The following is a 21507-nucleotide window of genomic DNA, read 5'->3' on the forward strand; positions in this document are numbered from 1 at the left end:
GAGATGAGTGTCTCAGAACCAGCCACTGGTGGGAGAGACTGGAGGTCTGAGGAGAGTTCTGAGCCCAAGCAAGTGCCCTTCTCCTGATGGTCAGTGAGAGAGTCACACACCTGGGGCCTTCTTGCACTGTGCCGAGGGCTCTCCTTAGTCTGTACACCGGCTCCTCACCACACCCCTTCCTCAAGCCCCTTGCCAGGCTCCACCAGCTGGCCCTCAGAGGCTCACATGACACTGTATGCTGCAGGGAGGCAGATGCCATGCATGTGCCTCTGCTTTTATCTGCTCTCCTGCCAGACTTCCCAGGTGGCCACTGTCCTGCCTGCCCTCTCCCTGCCTAGTTCTGTGCCCCTTCCCATCCTAGACCATAAGAGGCCCCCAGAATAGAGATTATTCCTGGCAGAAGCCCACCATCTGTGCAAGGGAGGGGAAACCTACCTGCAGTGTGATCATGCCAATATCTGACAGTTTCCCCACGCTCCTGCAGCTCAGTGACCTGGTGGCCCTGGTGCGGGGGAAGCTGTCCCGCATGCAACGAGCTGTGCTATCAGCACTAATTGTCATTGAGGTCCACGCCAAGGATGTGGTGAGCAAGCTGATCCAGGGGAATATAGTCAGTGTGAACGACTTTGAGTGGATCTCACAGCTGAGGTGAGGATGCAGGGGCCCCTGGGCCCGGCCGTATCCAGGGCCAGGGCAGGGTGGAGAGGCAGTCTACATTAGGCCCTGGCACAAGCTGGGCAGGGGGTCTTGATGCCCTCATTCCCCACCTTGCCTTGGCCACATACCCAGTGGCCCATGGTCCCCATGACTCGGGAACCCATCTCCCTGAAATGCCAGGTACTACTGGATGAATAACAACCTGTACATCCGGGCTGTGAATGCCGAGTTCATCTATGGCTACGAGTACCTAGGCAACAGCGGGAGGCTTGTGATCACGCCCCTGACCGATAGGTGAGCATCCCCCTCCCCATGTACCCTTCTACCCTGGGAGCCTCCCTCCAGCTCTGGCTGGCCTAAGAGTTTGGGGACCACAAGGTACTATCAGTCATCAAAACAGTGGAAGGTTAGGAGCAGGGGTTGCAGGTTCAAAACCAGTTCTGCCCATCATAGGCTGAGGGACCTTGAACAGGTGACTCAACCCTACGTGCCCCAGTTTCCTCTGCAGCTTCCTCAGGGTGGTTATGAGAATTTCGCCAGCCAAGGTCTAAAGCTTTTAGCCACACATGTGGCACTCAGTAAGCATCTAACGGATGAGCTTTACTAATTTCATCAGTGAAAGCCTTCTTTCAACGTACCAGAAAAATTGATCTTGAGAGAAACAAGATCCTGTTCCTTTTGTACAGTGAACAATTCTCTTCTAAAATAATCAGTCATTTCCTCTGGCCACTTGTACTTAGCAGCAGTTGAATTTTCAAGTTGGGTTTTGAAGAAGGAAAGTGAAGTGTGGTCAGAGGTCAGCCATCCCAGCAGGTCCCTGAGCAAAGCTCTGCAGGGTCATGGGGCCAAGTGGGGGAAGCACTGGGCAGGTGGCCGAGGGCCCCAGTCCTGACCCCAGCAGCCAAGGCTGGGCACACGTGGGGCCCTGACAGGAGGGAGAAGCAAGAGCCACTATCCACGAGACCCAGCACAGGAAGGCTCTCTCTCCCTATGTCTCTGGGAATCCTGAGGAAGGAGCGTGGCCCATGCCTACCTCCTCTCACTCCTGCAGGTGCTACCTGACTCTGACCGGGGCCCTGCACCTCAAGTTTGGGGGTGCCCCAGCTGGCCCAGCTGGCACAGGGAAAACTGAGACCACTAAAGACCTGGGCAAGGCCTTGGCCATCCAGACAGTGGTGTTCAACTGCTCTGACCAGCTTGACTTCATGGCCATGGGCAAGTTCTTCAAGGGCCTGGCCAGGTGAGGCTGGGCATGAGGTTGGTCCAGGACAGGGCAGGAAGGCTGACCTCTCCCAGGGACACTGCCTGAGACTCCCAGGAGCATCACAGGGTGGAGGAGGGGACAGGATGGAATAATAGCAGTCAAAGACTCAGTCCTTAATGGGCACTGGGCTGAGGTGGTGGGTGTTGGGAATATGTCCAAGCTGGCAGAGATGATCATTGTAAGTTTCCTCTCAGCAGAGTCACAGGGGGCTTTGGAAATGTCAAGTGAGCTCTGAGCTCATATCCCCCCGTTGTTCTTACCTCATTCAGTGCTGGGGCCTGGGCCTGCTTTGATGAGTTCAATCGCATTGATATTGAGGTGCTATCTGTGGTAGCCCAGCAGATCACCACCATCCAGAAGGCTCAGCAACAGCGTGTGAGCATCCGGGGTTCCACCACCACCCCATGCCTCCCTCAAGTTACCACCGCATCACTTCAACTATCCCCAGCATGCCCACGCTGCCATGTGGCTCCTCATACCGGTGGCATCAAAAGCCAGGCACTCAGGCCTGCCCTGAGCCCAGCCTGTCTCATCTCACAGGGGACTGGGCAGTCCCACTCCCCCTTGTGGAACTGTCCCTGAGGGGCTTTTGTAGCCAGTTAGAGAGCCCACGCCCTCGCCCCACTCCAGGTGTAACTTTCAGGCCGGCTGTGGTGGAGGAAGGGGCCCCTTATGGACATCCTGACCCTTATGGAAAGCCCCAGCCATTTGTCCCTTCTCTAGCCTCATTCAGAGTGGCCAGAGTTCTCCTCCTGGAGACAAGAACTGGGAGGCTGGCAGGTGCCCAACCCCACCCCAGTAGGGTGCTGGGTCCTAGTCAGAGCTGAGCTTGCCCAAGTCTAGGAGAACCAGTGTCAGGAACTGGGGGTAGGGTGTGGGTAGCAGGAGATATGTGAAGACCTCAGGGAGCCGGGACCTGGGAGGCTGCTGGTAGCTACCGGGACCAGAGGTCTTAGGTCAGATCCTGAGGAGCCAATCCTCTCTCCTGGGCTGAGCAGCTATAGCTGGGACAGGGCATCCACAGGGAACAAGGGGCCCATCCAGAGAGGAGGCAGGTGAGTCAACCCCTCCCCTCCCCCCACGTAGGTGGAACGCTTCATGTTTGAAGGTGTCGAGATCCCACTCGTTCCATCCTGTGCTGTGTTTATCACCATGAACCCAGGATATGCTGGTCGCACTGAGCTTCCTGATAACCTGAAGGCGAGTTTGGACATAGGGCAGACCTAGTGACTTCTCAGGGTACTGGAAAGCCCTGGAGCTGTGGCCTCAGAGGTGCCATCAGGGATGATGACCCCCGTGGCAACCCTCCTGCCCAGCGTCCTGAGACCCACCCCCCAGCCATGGAGAGGAGACCCCGGGCTCGTCCTCAGGTTTGGGAGAAGTCAGGGGGCAGGTTCAGGTCAATACGAAGGACCGATTTCTGAGTAGAGTGGTCCAGTCACAGGGGAGGATACACCTCAGCTATGGCAGGCAAGATGCAGAGGGGAATCCAAGCATCGGTGAGGCAGGAGGGTAGTGAAGCTGCCTTCTGAGAACCAGGCAGTCCAGAGAGTGAGTTGTGGTCTGGGAGGGGAGGCCTGCTTCTCCGTTCACGTGTGTGTGCACTCCGTGCCCCAGGCGCTCTTCCGGCCTGTGGCCATGATGGTCCCGGATTATGCCATGATCGCGGAGATCTCCCTCTACTCCTTTGGCTTCAACGAGGCCAGTGTGCTGGCCAAGAAGATCACAACCACCTTCAAGCTGTCTTCCGAGCAGCTCAGTTCCCAGGTGAGGAGGCCCTGCCCCGACCAGGTTCCAGGGTGTGAGAGCTGCCATCTGCTCCCGGTGAGCCCCATAGGATGGGAATTACATCCCCACTTCTCAGCTGAGGGCTAGTTCAGATGCAAGGGAAGGCCAAACATTAGGAAACCAAGGGCCACACAACCCAAGGCTGAGGAACAAGTACACTGGGTCTTACGGGAGCCCCGCTTCCCCCCAAGCCCCGCACCATGGGCCATCCATTCGGCATGCTGAGCCCAGCTTCTGGGACAGCTGCAGCGGACACCAGTGCGGACACCAGCACTGGTGGGTAAGCTTTCCCGTTTGGCTCCCTTCTCAGGCAGGCTCCCCCTTTGCAGTGGCAGAGATGAGCCAAGCTCTGGGCTTACATGCTGCCTGCTTAGTTTCTCTTTCTTAAGAGTTGTAGAAAAAGTCCCTGGTGTCATCCTAATGGGCCCCTTTTGGGTGACCTGCTCATGCATGAACACCAGTCACTGTGGCCAGGGGGAAGCCGTACGGCCTTTGGCCAGGGGTGCCCCCCAAAACCCACGTGCTGGAGGAGATGCAGTCTGTTCCCAGGAAAAGCAGCAACTGCCCGCCACAGTGCGGCCCGGGAGCCAGAACCCCTACACACCTTCTTTGTAACCGTCCACTTCCAAAGATGCTGCCCTCCCGTCAGACTCACTGTACCCACGTGGTTCTGGAAAGGCAGTCAACCCTTCTCAAGTGCCAGTGACTCAAAGTGTAGCCCAGTCTCTTCATCCTGCTCCAAGTCTGAGACTTCTGGGAAGTGCGCTGGTCCGTGGGTCAGGTCCAGATGTAGCTCTCATGGTCTGGCCTCATAGACAAAAATGATAAATTTAAGGGGCACCTGGGTGGCTCAGTCGGTTAAGCGTCCGACTTCGGCTTAGGTCATGATCTCGCAGTTCATAGGTTCGAGCCCCGAATCGGGCTCTGTGCTGACAGTTCAGAGCCTCGAGCCTGCTTCAGATTCTGTGTCTTCCTCTCTCTCTGCTTCTCCCCTGCTCATGCTCTCTCATACTCTCAAAAATAAGCATTAAAAAAAAAGATAAATTTAACTATTTCCAACATACCTGCCATATAATGGAGAGAAACAGAACCAGTAAGTAGCAAAGAGAAAAGCCTTGGTCTTCCCGGTGGGTCCTTGTCGTGTGGCTGAAAGGGTACGTCCAGAGAGATTTAAGAGATAATGTTAGAAGGAAGCTCAAAGGCCCTCAGGGCCAACCCTATTGTGGCACTAATGGGAACTCCTTTCACATTTTTTTCCTCTCTGCCCCTGGTGCAGTGCTGGGACTGCAGGACTCTGCCTGGGTCAGAGTCCTCATCCTCAGGGGCCAAGAGTTGAGCAGGGGATGCAGAATAAGTAAACTTGTGAAGGGAGAGGGCTGCTGGGATGGTAAATAGAAGGTGCCAGAGGAGTGCAAACGAGGGCACCTGGCTCAGGCTGGGGCATGTGGGCAACCACAGATAGCTGTCGGGGGAAGTGACATTGTAGCTTCCAGCTGGGTGAGGGCCAGGTACCAGGTGGGAGACAGAGTGTTCCAGGCAGAAGCCCCCAAAGGGACAATGCCCACCCACCCTTCCTCCTGTGTGGTGGTGACAGGATCACTATGACTTTGGGATGAGAGCTGTGAAGACAGTGATCTCGGCTGCTGGCAACCTCAAGCGAGAAAACCCCAGCATGAATGAGGTGAGCTCCATCCAGCAGCACGCCCAGGCGGGCCTCCAGGATGACTCAAGAGGGGCCAGAGGCACAACCGACCTGCGTCCCCTGAAGGCCCCACTGGCCTCTGCTGCAGGAGCTGATATGCCTCCGGGCTATCCGAGATGTGAACGTGCCCAAGTTCCTGCAGGAGGACCTCAAGCTCTTCTCTGGGATCGTATCAGACCTGTTCCCCACCATCAAGGAGGAGGAGACTGACTATGGCATCCTGGACAAGGCCATTCGGCAGGTCTGTGAGAAGAGCAACCTCAAGGATGTGGATGGTGAGCCCCTGGCCCCTGCCCTCACAGTGCTGGGGTGGCCATCCCGGGGTTCCTGGGCAGGGCGCAGAGACAGGGCAATACTGCCTCAGGCCAAGAGTGCCACAGGCTGGGGACTGCCAGCAGTCCCTGCCCCAGCCTTGTCTCCACTAGAAGCTTCAGGTAATAGATGTCTAGGAAAATGTCCTCTGTCCCAATCATGCTTCTGATACCAAATGTGCAAGTTTCCCAATTCTTTAGCACCAGCTGGCTGTCCCACAATTCAATTCAGTTCTTACACTAATCAGAGTCCCAAGTCCCAAGTAGTCACAAGTGGTGAGCCCCCAGGTTACCCACAAATTTTCTCCAGCTTGGCCACAAATCAGAAGTTCCATGACCCCCTCCTTAGGTTTGACCATTCACTAGAACAGCTCACAGAACTCAGGGAAACAAGTTTACTACTTATTATATAATAAAGGATATGAGCAAGGATACAGACAAATAGCCAGATGAAGAGATACATAGGGTGAGGTCTGCCCCCTTGGAGTTGGGGGTGAACCACCCTCCCAGAACATGGATGTGTTCGCCTACTAGAAAGCTCTCTAAACCCCATGCTGTAGGGATTTTTATGGAGTCTTCATCATGTAGGCATGATAAAATTTTAATTATTATCAATTATTCTCCACTTCCAGCCCCTCTCCCTTCTCTGGAGAATAGGGGAGTGAGCCTGAAAGTTCTAGGCATCTAACCATGGTTTGGTCTTTCTGATGACCAGCCCCCTTCCAGGAGCCCACCACCAAGAGGTGCCTCATTAGAACAAAAGACATTTCTAGCACTCAGGAAATGACAAAGGTTTTAGGAGCTCTGTGTCAGGAACCAGGATCAAAGGCTAAGTATTAGAAAAGAAGATTCTCCTAGCATCCTATTTATAATGGTTTGAGGAGCTCTGCCTCAGGACCCCAGGGCAGAGACCAATGTATATTTTGCTGGTTATTTTACATTGGGGAAGCAAATCCTGTTGTCTCCCCCAGACGTCTTGCTGTGGTCCGTCTCTCCACGTGGGGAGTAGTCACAGCACTTGGGCTCCTCTTGGACCCTGTTCCTCCCTGACAGGAGCTCTCCTCTGCTCTGTCTTCACCTGCCTGGGGTGGGAATCACTGGGGAAATGGTGAGCTGTGGCCTGCCCACACCCACCACCCCACTTCACCCCCACCCCAACTCCCCTCTTTTGGAGCAAAGCATGTCACTCCCTTCTTCAGGACTTGCTCATACTCCTCATGGAACACAGCCCTGTTGTTGTTGGGCTAAGGAGCATTTGGGCTTTTCTTGAACTGGATTGTCACAAAAACCACCACACAGTTGGAAGAACTCTGTGGGATGCCCTCATCAGTCTCCCTCTCGCCCCAACCCTCTTTCCCAATAGAAGGTGGGGGTCTCAATGCAGCCGCTGCACAGTCATGCAGCTCGAGCTCTGGTCCCACCATCCCCTAGCCTGGCTGACCTTTCCTCTCCTCCTAGACCCTCCCTGCCTGTCCTTTGTGAAGAAGGGGGGTGCTTCCCCAGGAAGTCACACCTGGCTGTTCTGGCCACCCTGGCTACACGGGGCCCTCTCTGGGGCCTGATGTGCTCATGCTGCAAGGCCTGTCCCCCATGCCTTCCACTGTTCATTCCACATGCAACTCTGATGCCCCTTCCCGCCCACCAGGTCCCAGCAGACTTGTTGAATGAAGCCTCAAAATCTCTTGCTCATGGCTTTGGCTCAGCTTAGCCATCACTGAATGAGTAGACCATGTCTCATTAACAGGGACCCCCAGGCATGTGGTACCATAGCTCCCTGCCACTCCCCAAGCCGCTCTTGGGCCAAAGTGATATGCTCATTCTCTACCTGTGGGTCTGGCCCTCTGCCCACCACTGGCAGCTATCCCTACAGCTCTGGTCTTGGTCAGTCAAAGCTCCTGACTGACTCTCAGGTTTTGTCCCTGGGATTTTGCCACGTATTGGCCACCATTTACTCAGGGCAGTGCTTTCGGCAGGAGCTGATGTTGCTTCTGGGGCCTGTGCCAGCTGGACACCTGACCAATGGATGTTAGGGACTGATGGTCACAGTGGCAATCATGGCTGGCCATTAGCAGAGAGTCCCTACTCTGTGCCAGGCTCTGTGCTCAGGGCTTCACCTGCCCCCTCCTTTGAAGTAGGCACTATTGTCAGCCGCATTTTATAGATGAGGAAACTGAGGCTCAGGGTGACCCACCTGAGGTCACACAGAGAGCTAGTGGCAGGGCCAGGACCCAAGTCCATGCTCTGCCCCCTGGGTTCCATTTGCATGTCCCTCCAGGCTTCCTGACCAAGTGCATCCAGCTCTACGAGACCACGGTGGTACGGCACGGCCTCATGTTGGTCGGGCCCACAGGCTCTGGCAAGAGTAATGTAAGTGGAGCCAAGCCAGGCGATCCAGCACCCAGACAGTGGGCCTGAGGGTGGTGGGGCCTCAGTGGGGTCTTGGCCCCCATTTGTACCTCTGTGGCCTCTAGACTACCCCTCCTGCCCCTGTGATCTGCAACCCACTCCAGCCCTGTTCTCTGGGGAACAAGGAGGCTCACTCTTGGGTGGCTGCCTCCCCAGTGTTACAGAGTCCTGGCAGCCGCCATGACGTTGCTGAAAGGGCAGCCATCCATCAGCGGTGGTGTGTACGAGGCTGTCAATTACTACGTGCTTAACCCCAAGTCCATCACGATGGGCCAGCTGTATGGAGAATTTGACCTGCTCACCCATGAGTGGTGAGTGGTCCCAATCCCTCTGCAGTTATCACCCTGTGCCTAGGCTTCTGGAGGCTGTGAGCCATGCGTCCCCCTCCCCACCCTAGCCCAGTGGGAGGTCAGGAGCTCAGGCTCTGGAGCCCAAGTGTCTGGAACCCTATTCACCACTGCACTTCCTTGCTGAGTGACCTTCCTCACTCCCTGGGTCTTGGTGCTGTCGTCTGCAAAGTAGGGATAATAATGGCACCATGATTGCCATAGAAAATGACCTTGACATAAAGAAGATGTTTGGACAGCATGGCACATACCAAGTTTTCAGTAAATGTTGCCTGGTGTCGTGACCCCAGAGGGTTGGCGATTCCTCTCAGGGCCTCCATGCCCTGGCAGACACATGCATGTCAGGGAAAGTGCCTTGAGCTGGAGAGGGCAACTAAGTGGACACCGTCCAAATGTCAGCATGTGGGAGGCTCTTCTCTGGGGGGATTCTGTTTCTCTCAATAAGTTTCCAGTCTCTGCTGGGGATTTTGCTTGGCTCCAGTGTTCTGGGGCCCAGAGAGGGGCAGTCACCTGTCTTTCTAAATGTGAGTCTGGCCTGCTCCCACATTTCTGGTGAAGGGTCTCAGCTATACCCACTCTAGGCCCCTGCATGGGTAGGTGGGGGGCCTGGGGATCAGACCAAAAACATGTTCCCCTACCCACCAGTTTCCCTGGCATTTGGGGCCTTTGAAACCTGAGCCTTCTTGGGTTCTGTGGCAGGAACTAGATACATCTCGTGACCCATCTCTTGCTTTTTCTGCTAGGTCATTGACCTCTTATCCTTCTCTTTCCATGTCCCAGAACTCTGTGGACCTCCATTTCTGCTGTTGCCTCCTCCCCCGTTTCCTTTCTTTTCCCCAGGATATCACCTTTTTATCCTCTTTTTAATGGAGATTCAGCAGAGAAGGAATATAAGCACACATTTTTATAACCCCATGTTTTACCAAAAAGTCCCATTTCCCCCATTATCGTTTTTCAATGAATGAAGATATTGAAGGGAAAAATACCCCAGCAGAGCAAGGCCAGACTGGCAGCCAGATGTCTCTGGGAGTCAGCTGTGCTTGCTGCCCTGTTTCTGGGCACCTACAGCCCTCTCCTCCTGGTAACTGCAGGACAGATGGGATTTTCTCCTCCCTCATCCGGGCGGGGGCCATCGCCTCTGATACCAACAAGAAGTGGTACATGTTCGATGGGCCGGTGGATGCTGTCTGGATAGAGAACATGAACACTGTGCTGGATGACAACAAGAAGCTGTGCCTTAGCTCTGGGGAGATCATCAAGCTCACAGAGGTATGTCTACCTGTCCATTTCCCCGGCTCTCCTCTGCATCTGGGTGGACCTGACGGCCACAGCATGCTGGCCATCCTCATCGCCCTCCATCTCAGGACCACAGCTGCACCTCAGCCCATCCCCACAACCTTTTGGTGTCCCTCTCCGTCCCAAGCTCCCATACTTGGCCACGTCTTGTGCAGCTGCTCAGAGCTGCCCATCTGCAGACCCACAGTCTGTGATGCTCTGGGCCTAGGTCCAGGATGACCACCCACAAGGCTCTGCCTTGTGCCTCCCAGGCCCCCTTGCAGCCATGTCAGCCCAGTCTGAGTCAGGCATCTTAGCAACAAGACAGTCGTATGGGAGACAGGTGGTCCAGACCTGGCTGTAGGGACACCTGCCTGGTGTGTGAGGTGCAGTTCTCAGAAGAGGAGGTATCACCTGGGCGTAAGAGCAGTTCATGGTATCCACACTGAGATGATCTCTTGAGCCCTTCTGAGAACACCCAGAGATTCTGGAGCATAGCAGGCAGCTCCCATCAGATTTCTCTATGGCTCCAGGGACCCCAATATGCCCCAGTCCACTATACTGGCCAGAGAGTAATCAGGAATCTCCTGACTTTTGTTCTCCTCAAGACTCCAAGGAGGGATATTTTATCAGCTGAAGACCAAGGGGTTTCTGCATCCCTTCCACCCCAGCACTGCTGCTGGTACTCATCCCGCCCCATGGCCTGCCTACAGTTGCAGGATGGGCAACCCCTCCCCATGGCTCTGTGGCCCTAGGAGCTGGTGGCTGGCCCACTCACACAGTTCATGTCCTGCCAGGCAATGACCATGATGTTCGAGGTGCAGGACCTGGCAGTGGCCTCCCCAGCCACAGTGTCCCGCTGTGGTATGGTGTACCTGGAGCCCAGCATCCTGGGGCTCATGCCCTTTGTCGAGTGCTGGCTAAGGAGACTCCCTGACTTAATCAAGCCCTATGAGGAACAGTTCAAGGCCCTCTTTGTTGGCTTCCTGGAGGTAAGCAAGTCCACAGTGTGCCTGGCCCAGGTGGGGCAGCCAGGTGCTGTGGCCGCCAGCCACAAGAGCCGGGTGCTCATCCCCTATAGGGGTCCATAACTTTCATCCGGAACTCGGTAAAGGAGGTGATCGCCTCAACCAACAGCAACCTGATCATGAGTCTCCTCAAGCTGCTGGACTGCTTCTTCAAGCCCTTTCTGCCTAAAGAGGTATGGCTCTGAGCAAGTGGGGCTGGGTGCCTTCTCCTTTCTGCCCCCTGCTCTCCTTGCCCGAGTACCAGAGGGCCCTGAACCCCACGCCCAGCTTCCTGGAAGAGAGATTCAGATCGGCTCACATGGGTCACGGGATCACCCCATCAGGTCTGCTGCAGAGACACCAAACTATGCAGCAGAGGCCAAAGGATGCCGCCAACCTCTGCCTCCTAGGGCTACTCAGTACTATTCTTGCCTTGGCCTGATACTATTCCCACTATCCCCAGGGCCTCAAGAAAATATCCCCAGAAAAGCTGAGTCGCATCCCAGAGCTGATTGAGCCCTGGTTCATCTTCTCCCTGATCTGGAGTGTGGGTGCCACAGGGGACAGTGCCAGCCGCATCAACTTCAGCCACTGGCTCAGGATCAAGATGAAGATAGAAAAAGTGAGAGGCAGCAGTGCCCCCCCCCCCGCCAGGCTGGGCTCCCAAATCCAGGATGTGTGTGCTGAATGCCAGGTGTTCTGGGACCATCCATGGGACTCGGGCCCCCAGGGACAAGTAGCCACACAAATTCCTGGGCCTCACAGCCTGGTTTTCCTCTGGTCCCTCGAAGCTGACCATGCCCTTCCCAGAGGAGGGGCTGGTTTTCGATTATAGGCTGGAGGACGCCGGGATCAGCAGCACTAAGGACGATGAGGATGAAGATGAGGAAGGCAAGAAGGTGAATGCAGGCCTGTGCCGAGGGGACAGGACAGGACGGGAGGCGCCCCACTGGGTGGTGGCTAAACTTCTCGGTGAATCCTGACTACAGAGAGGAGGCCATGTTGATGGCCACAGGTCTCAAGTGGCGGTTATTTGCATTATCTCATGTATCCTCACAGATCCACAGTATACCTATTATCGTGCCCATTTTCCAGACAAGGAAATTGAGGCTCAGAACAGTCATCCCCAGCCAGTGGGTGACAGAGCTGGACTTGAACCTGGGACTGGGAGCTGTTCCTAGAGTTCCTCCCCTACCAACCATATGCATTGACTCCTCCGTGTTGATGCCGAGTCCAGGGATGTTCACCTCAGTTCTACTAAAAAGTCCCATTTTCCTAGGGGCTGGGCACCCTAAGGGCAGGGCAGCAAGCCCTCAAGGCCTACTTTGGTGTCCCATTCATTCTATCGGCCAGCGAGGGCTCTGTGAGCCTACTCTGCTTCTAGGATCAGAATCCTAACCCAGGAGGAAGAGGGGGCAGAGAGGCGTTTGCGGAGATGGCCACTATGCATGGGGCTGGGGATCTCACAGGGCACATTTGAGTCTAACAGGACTGTCCCCAGTGTGACCTGTGCTTGACCATAGTGAGGACCCTCATCGGGGGAGGTCTGCAAGCTGGGTCAAGGAATTCATGCAGGTGGGATGGTGTGGGGAGATGAGGCCAGGTGACCTCAGCACCTGTGGTTCTGGTCCCCCCCCTCCCCCGCCTTGGGTAGTCTGAAATTAAATAGCGAAGGCCTTTGACTTCTGGGCTGTCCACTTGCTGGAACACTTCCTTGATGCAGAGACCCACAGCTTCCCTAGGAAGCTGCCCACAAGGGCAGCCGTGTGCAGAGAGCTCCCCCACTCGCAGTGGTTTGTTCTGGGGTTCCCCATGTTGTGCAGAGAGTAGGGCACAGGCTTCCTATTTCAGTCAGAAACAGCCCCTTACCCGGGTTCTCTTGCCAAGGCCTAGCAGTGCAGCTCCTTGCCCTCCTGGTGCACTTGGCCAGAGTGGGGTTCTGGGCCCAGCCCTGAGCTACCTGTGGTTCCAGGTTGCCTGGGTCAAGTGGATGGACTCCTCGACTCTGTTCACCATGGTGCCAGATACCAACTACTGCAACATCATTGTGCCTACTATGGACACAGTGCAGATGTCCTACCTGCTGGACATGCTGCTCACCAACCACAGGCCCGTGAGTGCCCCTGCCATGCCCTGTCTCACCCAAACTAAGGCCCAAGTCAGGGGGTGGCTGGCCTCCCATATTGACAGGGTGGCAGCTCCTGCTGTGTGCCAGACCCTGGGAGAGTTTTGAATACGTGATCCCTGTTCTCCTAGGTGCTGTGCATCGGGCCAACAGGCACAGGGAAGACCCTCACCATCTCCGACAAGCTCCTCAAGAACCTGCCGCTGGAGTACATCAGCCACTTCCTCACCTTCTCAGCCCGAACCTCGGCCAACCAAACCCAGGACCTCATCGACAGCAAGCTGGACAAGAGGTAGGCACCTCATTCCTTTCTATGTCCCGTGTCCTCCCAGCCTGGCTCAACCAGCTGCTTTCTCAGCTCCTCACCAAATTATGCTCTCGGGTTTGCCGAGACCTTCCTGTAGGGCCCTGGGCTCCTTTGCAGACTGTTCTGGAGCCGTCATCCATCAGAAATGCCTACTAGGCCCAGCCATGGGTGCTTGCCCTGGGCTGGGTACTTGGGTGGGGCTTGTTATGTGTCTGCATGGGAGGCAAGACTCACCTTGAGGGAGCCCAGACTCAGGGCAGCCAAGTGTGATGTCCTAGGATGTTCAGAATGGGACAAGGGGCTGCTCAAGAGATCCAACAATTCAGAGGAGGCTGAAGGTAGTTGCCATCCTGCCACCACTGGGCTCCCAGAGGACCTGGTACCAATGGGTGCTAGGCTCACACAGCCCCTTCCCACAGGCGGAAGGGTGTGTTTGGACCACCCCTGGGGCGCAACTTCATCTTCTTTATCGATGACCTGAACATGCCAGCCTTGGAGACGTATGGTGCCCAGCCACCCATCGAGCTGTTGCGCCAATGGATGGACCACGGTGGCTGGTATGACCGCAAGGTCATTGGTATGTACCCTCTGGCCTAAGCCAGTGGGGTGCGGGCTGGGTGTGCTGGGCAGGGCCAGGGCATCTGTTAGGCAGGGTAGGCACAGTGCCCAGTGCCCACAGTACTTTTAGAGGGTCCACAGAAATGTTTTGATTTAAAAGAAATTTTTAATGTTTATTTGTTTTTGAGAGAGAGAGAGAGAGAGAGAGAGAGAGAGAGGCAGAACATGAGCAGGGGAGGGGCAAAAAGAGAGGGAGACAGAATCCGAAGCAGGCTCCAGGCTCCGAGCTGTCAGCACAAACTGTGAGATCATGACCTGAGCCGAAGTTGGACGCTTAATTGACTGAGCCACCCTGGCGCCTTGTTTTGATTTCTTTTAAAATCACCAGGAAGATGAACTTTCAGGTCAAAGAACATTTTTAATGTATAACATAAATATATTTGTCTTTATTCTAATACTGATATAAATTATAGTTTTTAATATTGTTATGGAGGAGAGGAGACCCTTGAAGGCCAAGTGCCTGGGGCCCACAGAAGTCATAATTCAGCCCTGGGCAGGGCTCCCTCCTGACTTCCTGCCTCCACTCCAGGAGCCTTCAAGAACCTGGTGGACATCAACTTTGTCTGTGCCATGGGCCCCCCAGGTGGAGGCAGGAATGCCATCACCCCACGGCTGATGCGCCACTTCAACTACCTGTCCTTTGCTGAGATGGATGAGGTCAGCAAGAAGCGCATCTTCTCCACCATCCTGGGCAGTTGGATGGGTGAGCCTTGGGCAGAAGTGGGGGAGGCCATGGGCAAAGGCAGAAGCCCAAGCAGATAAACTAGTCCTAGGACAGCCGGGCAGCTGCTGGAAAGGGGGGAGTGGTTGAGGCACTGACCTCAGCCCTGGATTCATCCTTTACTCAGCTATGTCACCACTGGCAAATTGGTGAACCTCTCTGAGCCTCAGTTTCTCCATCTGTATAATGGATGATGATATTAGAGTCCACCACCCCAAGTTGTGAAGGTTAAATAAGACATTGCACGTAGCATCTAGCATGAAGCCTGGCACACGGGGATTACTGAATATATGATTTATACACTTGTATGCTTGTGACTTCACCTGCATATGCACACACATACATGTCAGTACTTACCTAGAAAAGCTGGTGGAAGGATGTTACTTTTATAAATCAGGAAAAGCCACCAAGATAGAATGGACAAAGTGGCCCTGATCTTCCATGGGGTTTGGGGAAAAGTCTGCATCAGGATGCAGTTTCCCTCACCAGCCCACCTCCTTTCTAACATACATTCTGACCTTTGAACTCCCCTTGGCACTGTGCCAGGTGGTGGGGGATGGGAGTCAGGTCTTCCCTCCTGTGGCCTGGCCTGCCCTGCCCCCAGGGGTGATAGGTCAGAACCTGCCTACAGGCCCAGCTTGTGGGGGTGGGGGGGGGCACATTGCTCTGAGGAGGGTGGGTAGCAGGTAGCTGCTCTGGGAGCTGCCCAGCTCAGCCCAGCTGGCCAAGGTGGGCAGCAAGGGACCCACCTAAGTTAGACCCCCATGTCTCTCCCTCAACCCTCTAGATGGACTCCTCGGGGAGAGAAGTTACCGGGAGCCCGTGCGTAAGTGCAGGCCCAGACAGGCCCTGGCTGGGGTGAGGTTCTGGTTCCAGGGGGAGCCCTGGGCTCCAGTTGGGTGGGGCTGAGGCTGGGTCACAGTGGCCACAGTGAACCATCCTCAGGCTCATGTGAGGGCCTTGGGCTATAGCCAATGCCTTTGTAGGCTCATTCAACTATTCGTACAGCAGCCAGTCCTTCGGTGCCTGGGTTATGTCCATCTTGCAGTAGAAGCAAAGTAAATGTGAGTTCAGTGAATGAGCTCCCACCCTGTGTAAAGAAGCAGAGGCTCCAAAGAGGCTGGCCCTCTCCGAGGAGCAGGCATCTCCAGTGTGGCAGCCTCACACAGGACGGATCTGTCAGTCATTGCTGCAGGGCGACTGACTACCTCAGGCCTTCAGACCCACCTCACATCCCACCTCTTCCCCTACCTCAGCTGAAAGAGGCCATCAGAAAACAGCGCCCTCCTTAGGCCTCCATGTCCATTGCTCACCTGCACCCAGGCGCCCATTGGCCCTGTCTTCTCTCTTGTTGCTGGGAACGGACTGCCCTGCTCCCAGACAAGGTCAAAGAGTCCTGTTCTTAAGCCTGAATCCCACCCCCAGATTGTGTGCCGGAGGACGTGGCTCCACCTCCCAAAACACTGCATAAGTACCCACATATGTGTGTGGCCCTTCTCCACTGGGCCATTCCATCAGCAAGCAGACATGTCCCCCATCGTAACACAAAACCCCAAACAGTCACTCTCGGACCCTTCCCATCCTGGCCATCACTCTATTTCTCTGCTCACGTTGACAGCACAGCTCAAGAGCATTGTCTCTTCATGCTGGCACCAGCCGCCCCTCCCACTTTCCCTCATGCCCCACCACTCCCCAGAGAGTGCCCTTGTCACCAGCGGCCTTGTGTGGCCAGACCAAAGGTCAGCTCTCAGTCCTCACATTCCCGGGCTGTCACTGTCAGTGGAGGGTGGCCGCTCCTTCTCTCAGGTCACCACCCTCCACCCCCATTTCCCCACCCCACCCCAACCTCCCACCTGTCCATCTATCCATCTCCATCTGCAGCCAGAGGGACCCATTCAAATGTTCATTCGGAGCACACTCCTCCGCTGCCCAATTGCAGACAAGAGCCCAAGTCCCAACAGTGGCGGATGGGGCCATCCCTGCCCCTTGTCACCTCCCTGCTCTCACATGCTCCTCACTGTCCTGGGCCTGCTTATGCCTCCCTTCCTCAGCTGTCTGCTTCAGTGCCCTTCCTCACGAGGCCTCTCCCAGCATCGTGCCGAATGCCCCTAGCCCTGGCCACCCCCCCCCCCCCGCCCCTAACACCTCTCTCCTGCAGCAGGCCTCTCCATAGCACTTTACTGTCTGCTCTGCTGCACATCTGTTCGTTCCCTGCCTCCCCACAAGAATGGCACTTCAGGGTGATGAGTGCGTCTGTTGGGGCTGCCCTCTGTGCCCAGGACCTAGAACAGTGCAGTGCCTGTGTTAATAGATGAGCCCCTCTGTGGGGCTGATGAGTCCTCCTGCCCCTTCTTTACTTTTTTCCACTTCAGGGGATTGATTCCCTCTGCCCCAAGTTCCCACTGACAGCATTTTGGTTCCCAGCAAAGAATTGAGTAGATTTTAAAGAACAATAAAACAGATTATGTTAGTAATGAAAATGCAGGCTGGTGGGTTGCAGCAGCTCCAGGGGGCTGGTAAGCCCTGCAGGTCACGGCTGACTCCAGGCCCTGCACATCCCCCGTGATGCCCTCCTGAAGCTTATGTGGACCATGTGACCCTCCCCTGCTTGGCTCAGAGCCGGCATGTTTCAGGTGTGGGGGACAGCCCCACTGGCACTGACTCCCCTTGTTCCGTGTGTGTGTCCCAGTGCCCCAGTGCACAATGGCCTGTGTCAGTAATGAGGATGTACAAGTGAGGAGCTCAGAGCAGGAGATTCCTCACCCCAAGCTAGGGGACATCAAGAAGAACTTGTGGAGGAGGTGGCATCGAAGAGGATCTAAAGGGTGGGTGCAAGTGAGGCCTGCAGGCTGGGGAAAGGGCATCTGGGGGAGAATATGGCATTGGCAAGGGCAGGGGGTTAGGATCCACAGAGGCCGCACTGGAGCCCCCACCTGTGTGACCCAGGTCCACCCTCCTGTTCCCACAGCTGGGGCCCCCACCATCGCTCAGTTTGCGGACCCCCTCGTGGAAGCCACCATCATGGTATACTCCACCATCACCTCCCAGCTGCTGCCCACCCCAGCCAAGTCCCACTATACCTTCAACCTGAGGGACCTTTCCAAGGTCTTCCAGGGAATACTCATGGCCGACCCGGCTAAGGTCGAGGTGAGGATCTGGTAGGATCCCTTCCCAGTGTCCAGCAGAGGAGTACCCACCATGACTTCACAGTCCTCCCCCGCCCCTCAGTTTTAGGCCTTACTGCTCAAACACTGCCCAGCCTTGATCTGGCCAGGCCCTGAGTGGGGCTGGAGGCATGGTGGGCTCCAGACCCCCTGCCTTCCTATAGCTGAGTCCAGATCCATGCTTAGAATGGCAGTGGTGTTGGGGCTCACACAAAAGAGGGAGCTAGGGCAAAGAAAGGGAGAGAAAGGTTCCTGTTGGAGGCCCTGTGTGGGAGAAGATTTGGGAGGAAGAATGAGTGGGATGCACTCCAGGAAACAAATGCTCCAGTGGAAGGAGCAGGACTGTAGCAGGGAGTGGGCTGTCTGGTGTGCTGGGTAGGCTGGGGCAGACTGTGAGCTGTGGGGGCCGCAGGATCCTGAAGGTGATGGGAACCATGGGTTTGGGTGGGAGACAGATTTGCACTTGGAATGGGGGTGGGTTTGGTCAGTGCGTGCAGAGCCTGATCTGCACAGGGAGACTCAGTGAACAGGACAGATGCCAGACTTGGCCTTGCCAAGCTATAGCCAAAGAGGTAGAGAGAAGGGCCTGGGAGCTTCCTGAAGGTCAGCTACTCACCCAGGGAGAGGCAGGAAAGCTGGGATGGAGGTGGCAGCAGACATAGAAATGGGACCAGAATCCGAGGGGCTTGCTGAGTGGCTAGATGTGGGGCGTTAGGAAGGAGAATTGGGCATTCCTCCCCAGCTTGGGGTTTGAGGAATCGTGGGGGTCCTAGTGGAGCTGGGTCCCAGTAGGCACTTGGCCTTCTGAGCCTGGATCTGGGGGTGGAGAGGCACAGGCGTGAGGCACAGCCCCATGCAGGACGTGGTCCTTGGCCGGCTGCCCTGTGTGCAGCCCTGCCCGGGACTCCAGGGGAAGAGGCAGGTGCTGATGCCAGGATGGCTGCAGGACAAGGTACAGCTGCTACGACTGTGGTACCATGAGAGCTGCCGCGTGTTCCGCGACCGCCTGGTGAACGAGGAGGACCGTGGCTGGTTCGACAAACTACTGGAGAGCCACATGGAGTACTGGGACGTGGCCTTTGTTGAGGTCTGTCCCTTCCAGCCCATCCTTTATGGGGACTTCATGTCACCAGGCTCTGATGTCAAGTCCTATGAGCTCATCACCAGCGAGAAGAAGGTGAGGGGCCCGGCTGAGGCCTACTCCTCCTGGGGCCCTTCATGCTGCCCCCCGGGACCCAGGCCCTCTGCAGCACTGCTAACAGACCTGCGTGCTGTGGCTGGAGGGTCAGGACACTGACTTCGAAGGCCAGCACTTGGCTCTCTGGGTCTCATTTCCTTTGTCAAAAGGGTGTAGCAGGCCCTCGTTGGCCCACCTCTGAGGATGAGCCTGTGGTTCATTTGAGACGGGCTCTGTAAACAGGGACATGCTGTACCTGTTGGAGGGGCTATCATCCTGCCCTCAGAGGGGCAGCAGGGCCCCTGGGGTCATAAGTCTGAGTCATGACCCCAGGGAGATATGGAAGAGACCCCGTCAGGGGTCTCAGAGCTGCGTGGCTGGCGTAGCCTTCCTGATGGTTTCCCTCCACACACATCCCCTCCTTGTTCCTAGGAGCTCCCACCAGAGTCATGGGTCAGTACACTTGTTAAAACCCAGAGGAAACAGACAGGGCTCTGACCCCACGCCTCAGGCCTTGGTGTATCCAACAGGTCGGGCCTTATGTAGGTGGAACTGGCTTCTGAAGGCACAGCGCCCTTCCAAGCACAGAGGAAGGGGTGTGCTTTCTGTTGGGGGCCCTGGTTCACAGAGACCGAGAGAGGACCCAGATCTCCCCATCCTCCCTGCCCCAGATGATGCAGGTGATTGAGGAGTACATGGAGGACTACAACCAGATCAACACAGCCAAGCTGAAGCTGGTCCTCTTCATGGATGCCATGAGCCACATCTGCCGCATCAGCCGCACCCTGCGCCAGGCGCTGGGCAACGCACTCCTGCTGGGTGTGGGTGGCAGTGGCCGCAGCTCCCTCACTCGGCTGGCCTCGCACATGTGAGGGCCCCCAGACATGGTGGGCAGTGGGTGGCTGGCGGCAGGCAGGCTATTGGTTCCATTTATGTTCTTCCACAGATGGGGGAGCCTCGGGCCGCCCTGGGCCAGGACCCCCAGCCATGGGCTTCTGAACACACTGGGAACAGGAACTAGGCCCCAAGGAGAGGCAACAGCAGTGCCCTGTGGTGCTGTGGGGAGGGAAATGTGGCTGCAGACATCCAAGAGGGATTCCTAGATGAGACGGCCATAGGCTTTCTCTCAGAGTCAGAGCTGGGAGGATGGAAGGAAAGGGCATTCCAGGCCATGGGAACAGCTTAAGCCAAGGTCTGAAGGCAAGAGAGCATGTTCAGGGCCTGGAGAGTCTGCAGATCTGCCCAGGAAGGGGGCCAGACTCCAGATGGCTGGGGTGGGGTGTGGGCACCCACCACTCAGCACTTGGCCTCAAGCTCTGGTAGGCCTCCATCCAAACTCCTGTCTCTAGGGCTGAGTACGAGTGCTTCCAGATTGAGCTATCCAAGAACTACGGCATGACCGAGTGGCGTGAAGATGTCAAGAAGGTCTTGCTCAAGGCTGGCCTGTACAGCCTGCCCATCACCTTCCTGTTCTCCGACACCCAGGTGCCACTGCCATAGGCAATGGGCAGGGTCCAGGGTGGGGTGGCTATAACCCCATCCCAGTGTGGTATCCTATAAGGTGGTCAGTCCTTCAATCCCAGGTCACTGTCATTTGGGGTGGCTGTTTTGAGGGACAGCTGGGACTAGGGGTGAGGGAGCCCATAGTTGGGTGGGTCAGGTGCGTGGGGCCAAACCCAGCCTATCAGGGCTAGGGAGATATAGATCGCTACTAAACCCTAAGGGTAAAGAAGGCCCCTGGCACCATGACTGACACAAATGGCACCACACTCACGGGCCAAAGGCTTCCCACCTTAAGGACCACAGGACTTGTGCCCAAAGTGCTGTGCCCGTGGTGCTCTATTTGGGGGGTGCTCCCTCTAGAGCTCCCTAGGCATGAGTACTGTTACTAGGTCTCTTAAGAGAAGGTGAGGTTGTGGCTTTGGGGTCTCAAGACAAATACAGCAGCACTTAAACCTGGCTAGGGGTCAGAACTGGGCCAAGGCTGAAGTCCTGAAATATATCCCACCCTGTGCAGAGTCCTCTCTGTTCCCAGCCCTGCTTCTACCCCAGGGTCCCCTCATGTCATCTGGTAAGGACCTATTTCTGCCCATGGCCTGGTTTTCTCCTGTAAACAGGAGGACTAAACAGGCATGGAGAGGCCTGAAAAGTGAGGAGTAAGGTGCCACATCTCCTACCCAGGACCCAAGGCTCTTTCACAGCCCAGTGGTGATGTTCAGAGTCTCTGCTATAGGGCAGACCCGGATATGAGTCCTAGACCATGACTTATGGGGTCACTTGTATGATCCTGGGCTTCTCTGCCCAGGTTTGTAAAATGGGGCTGCTGTGAAGGTCCAGGGAGACCAACGCCCAGGGGCCATCATCAAGGCTTAGCTTTTGCACTCTCATCTCTCCCCAGATCAAGAATGAGTCTTTCCTGGAGGACATCAACAACGTCCTGAACTCGGGTGACATTCCCAACCTCTACACCTCAGAAGAGCAGGACCAGATTGTCAACACCATGCGGCCATATGTCCAGGAGCAGGGCCTGCAGCCCACCAAGGCCAACCTCATGGCCGCCTACACTGGGCGTGTGCGCAGCAACATCCATGTGGTGCTGTGCATGAGGTACAAGCAGTCATCGCAGCCTGCTGTGGGG

The 21507-nt window shown here is 56.0% G+C and overlaps 1 protein-coding gene across 1 annotated transcript in view; it reads left to right on the forward strand.

Annotated features, from left to right (window-relative positions):
* Nucleotides 1–21507, forward strand: part of DNAH1 (dynein axonemal heavy chain 1) — a 72810-nt gene that overhangs the window by 36281 nt on the left and 15022 nt on the right. The window contains exons 26-50 of the mRNA XM_032592222.1: nucleotides 485–648; nucleotides 838–951; nucleotides 1709–1897; nucleotides 2191–2296; nucleotides 3008–3121; nucleotides 3539–3688; nucleotides 5304–5390; nucleotides 5500–5686; nucleotides 7998–8089; nucleotides 8285–8439; nucleotides 9567–9744; nucleotides 10548–10742; nucleotides 10832–10951; nucleotides 11221–11379; nucleotides 11549–11656; nucleotides 12730–12870; nucleotides 13014–13174; nucleotides 13609–13766; nucleotides 14337–14510; nucleotides 15316–15354; nucleotides 17497–17675; nucleotides 18639–18869; nucleotides 19541–19737; nucleotides 20219–20354; nucleotides 21268–21476. Of these exons, the coding sequence (XP_032448113.1) occupies nucleotides 485–648; nucleotides 838–951; nucleotides 1709–1897; nucleotides 2191–2296; nucleotides 3008–3121; nucleotides 3539–3688; nucleotides 5304–5390; nucleotides 5500–5686; nucleotides 7998–8089; nucleotides 8285–8439; nucleotides 9567–9744; nucleotides 10548–10742; nucleotides 10832–10951; nucleotides 11221–11379; nucleotides 11549–11656; nucleotides 12730–12870; nucleotides 13014–13174; nucleotides 13609–13766; nucleotides 14337–14510; nucleotides 15316–15354; nucleotides 17497–17675; nucleotides 18639–18869; nucleotides 19541–19737; nucleotides 20219–20354; nucleotides 21268–21476 (3743 nt within the window). The remainder of the gene's footprint in view (nucleotides 1–484; nucleotides 649–837; nucleotides 952–1708; nucleotides 1898–2190; nucleotides 2297–3007; nucleotides 3122–3538; nucleotides 3689–5303; nucleotides 5391–5499; nucleotides 5687–7997; nucleotides 8090–8284; nucleotides 8440–9566; nucleotides 9745–10547; nucleotides 10743–10831; nucleotides 10952–11220; nucleotides 11380–11548; nucleotides 11657–12729; nucleotides 12871–13013; nucleotides 13175–13608; nucleotides 13767–14336; nucleotides 14511–15315; nucleotides 15355–17496; nucleotides 17676–18638; nucleotides 18870–19540; nucleotides 19738–20218; nucleotides 20355–21267; nucleotides 21477–21507) is intronic.

Source organism: Lynx canadensis, chromosome A2 (assembly GCF_007474595.2).
Source record: "Lynx canadensis isolate LIC74 chromosome A2, mLynCan4.pri.v2, whole genome shotgun sequence".
Classification (NCBI taxonomy): Eukaryota; Metazoa; Chordata; class Mammalia; order Carnivora; family Felidae; genus Lynx; species Lynx canadensis.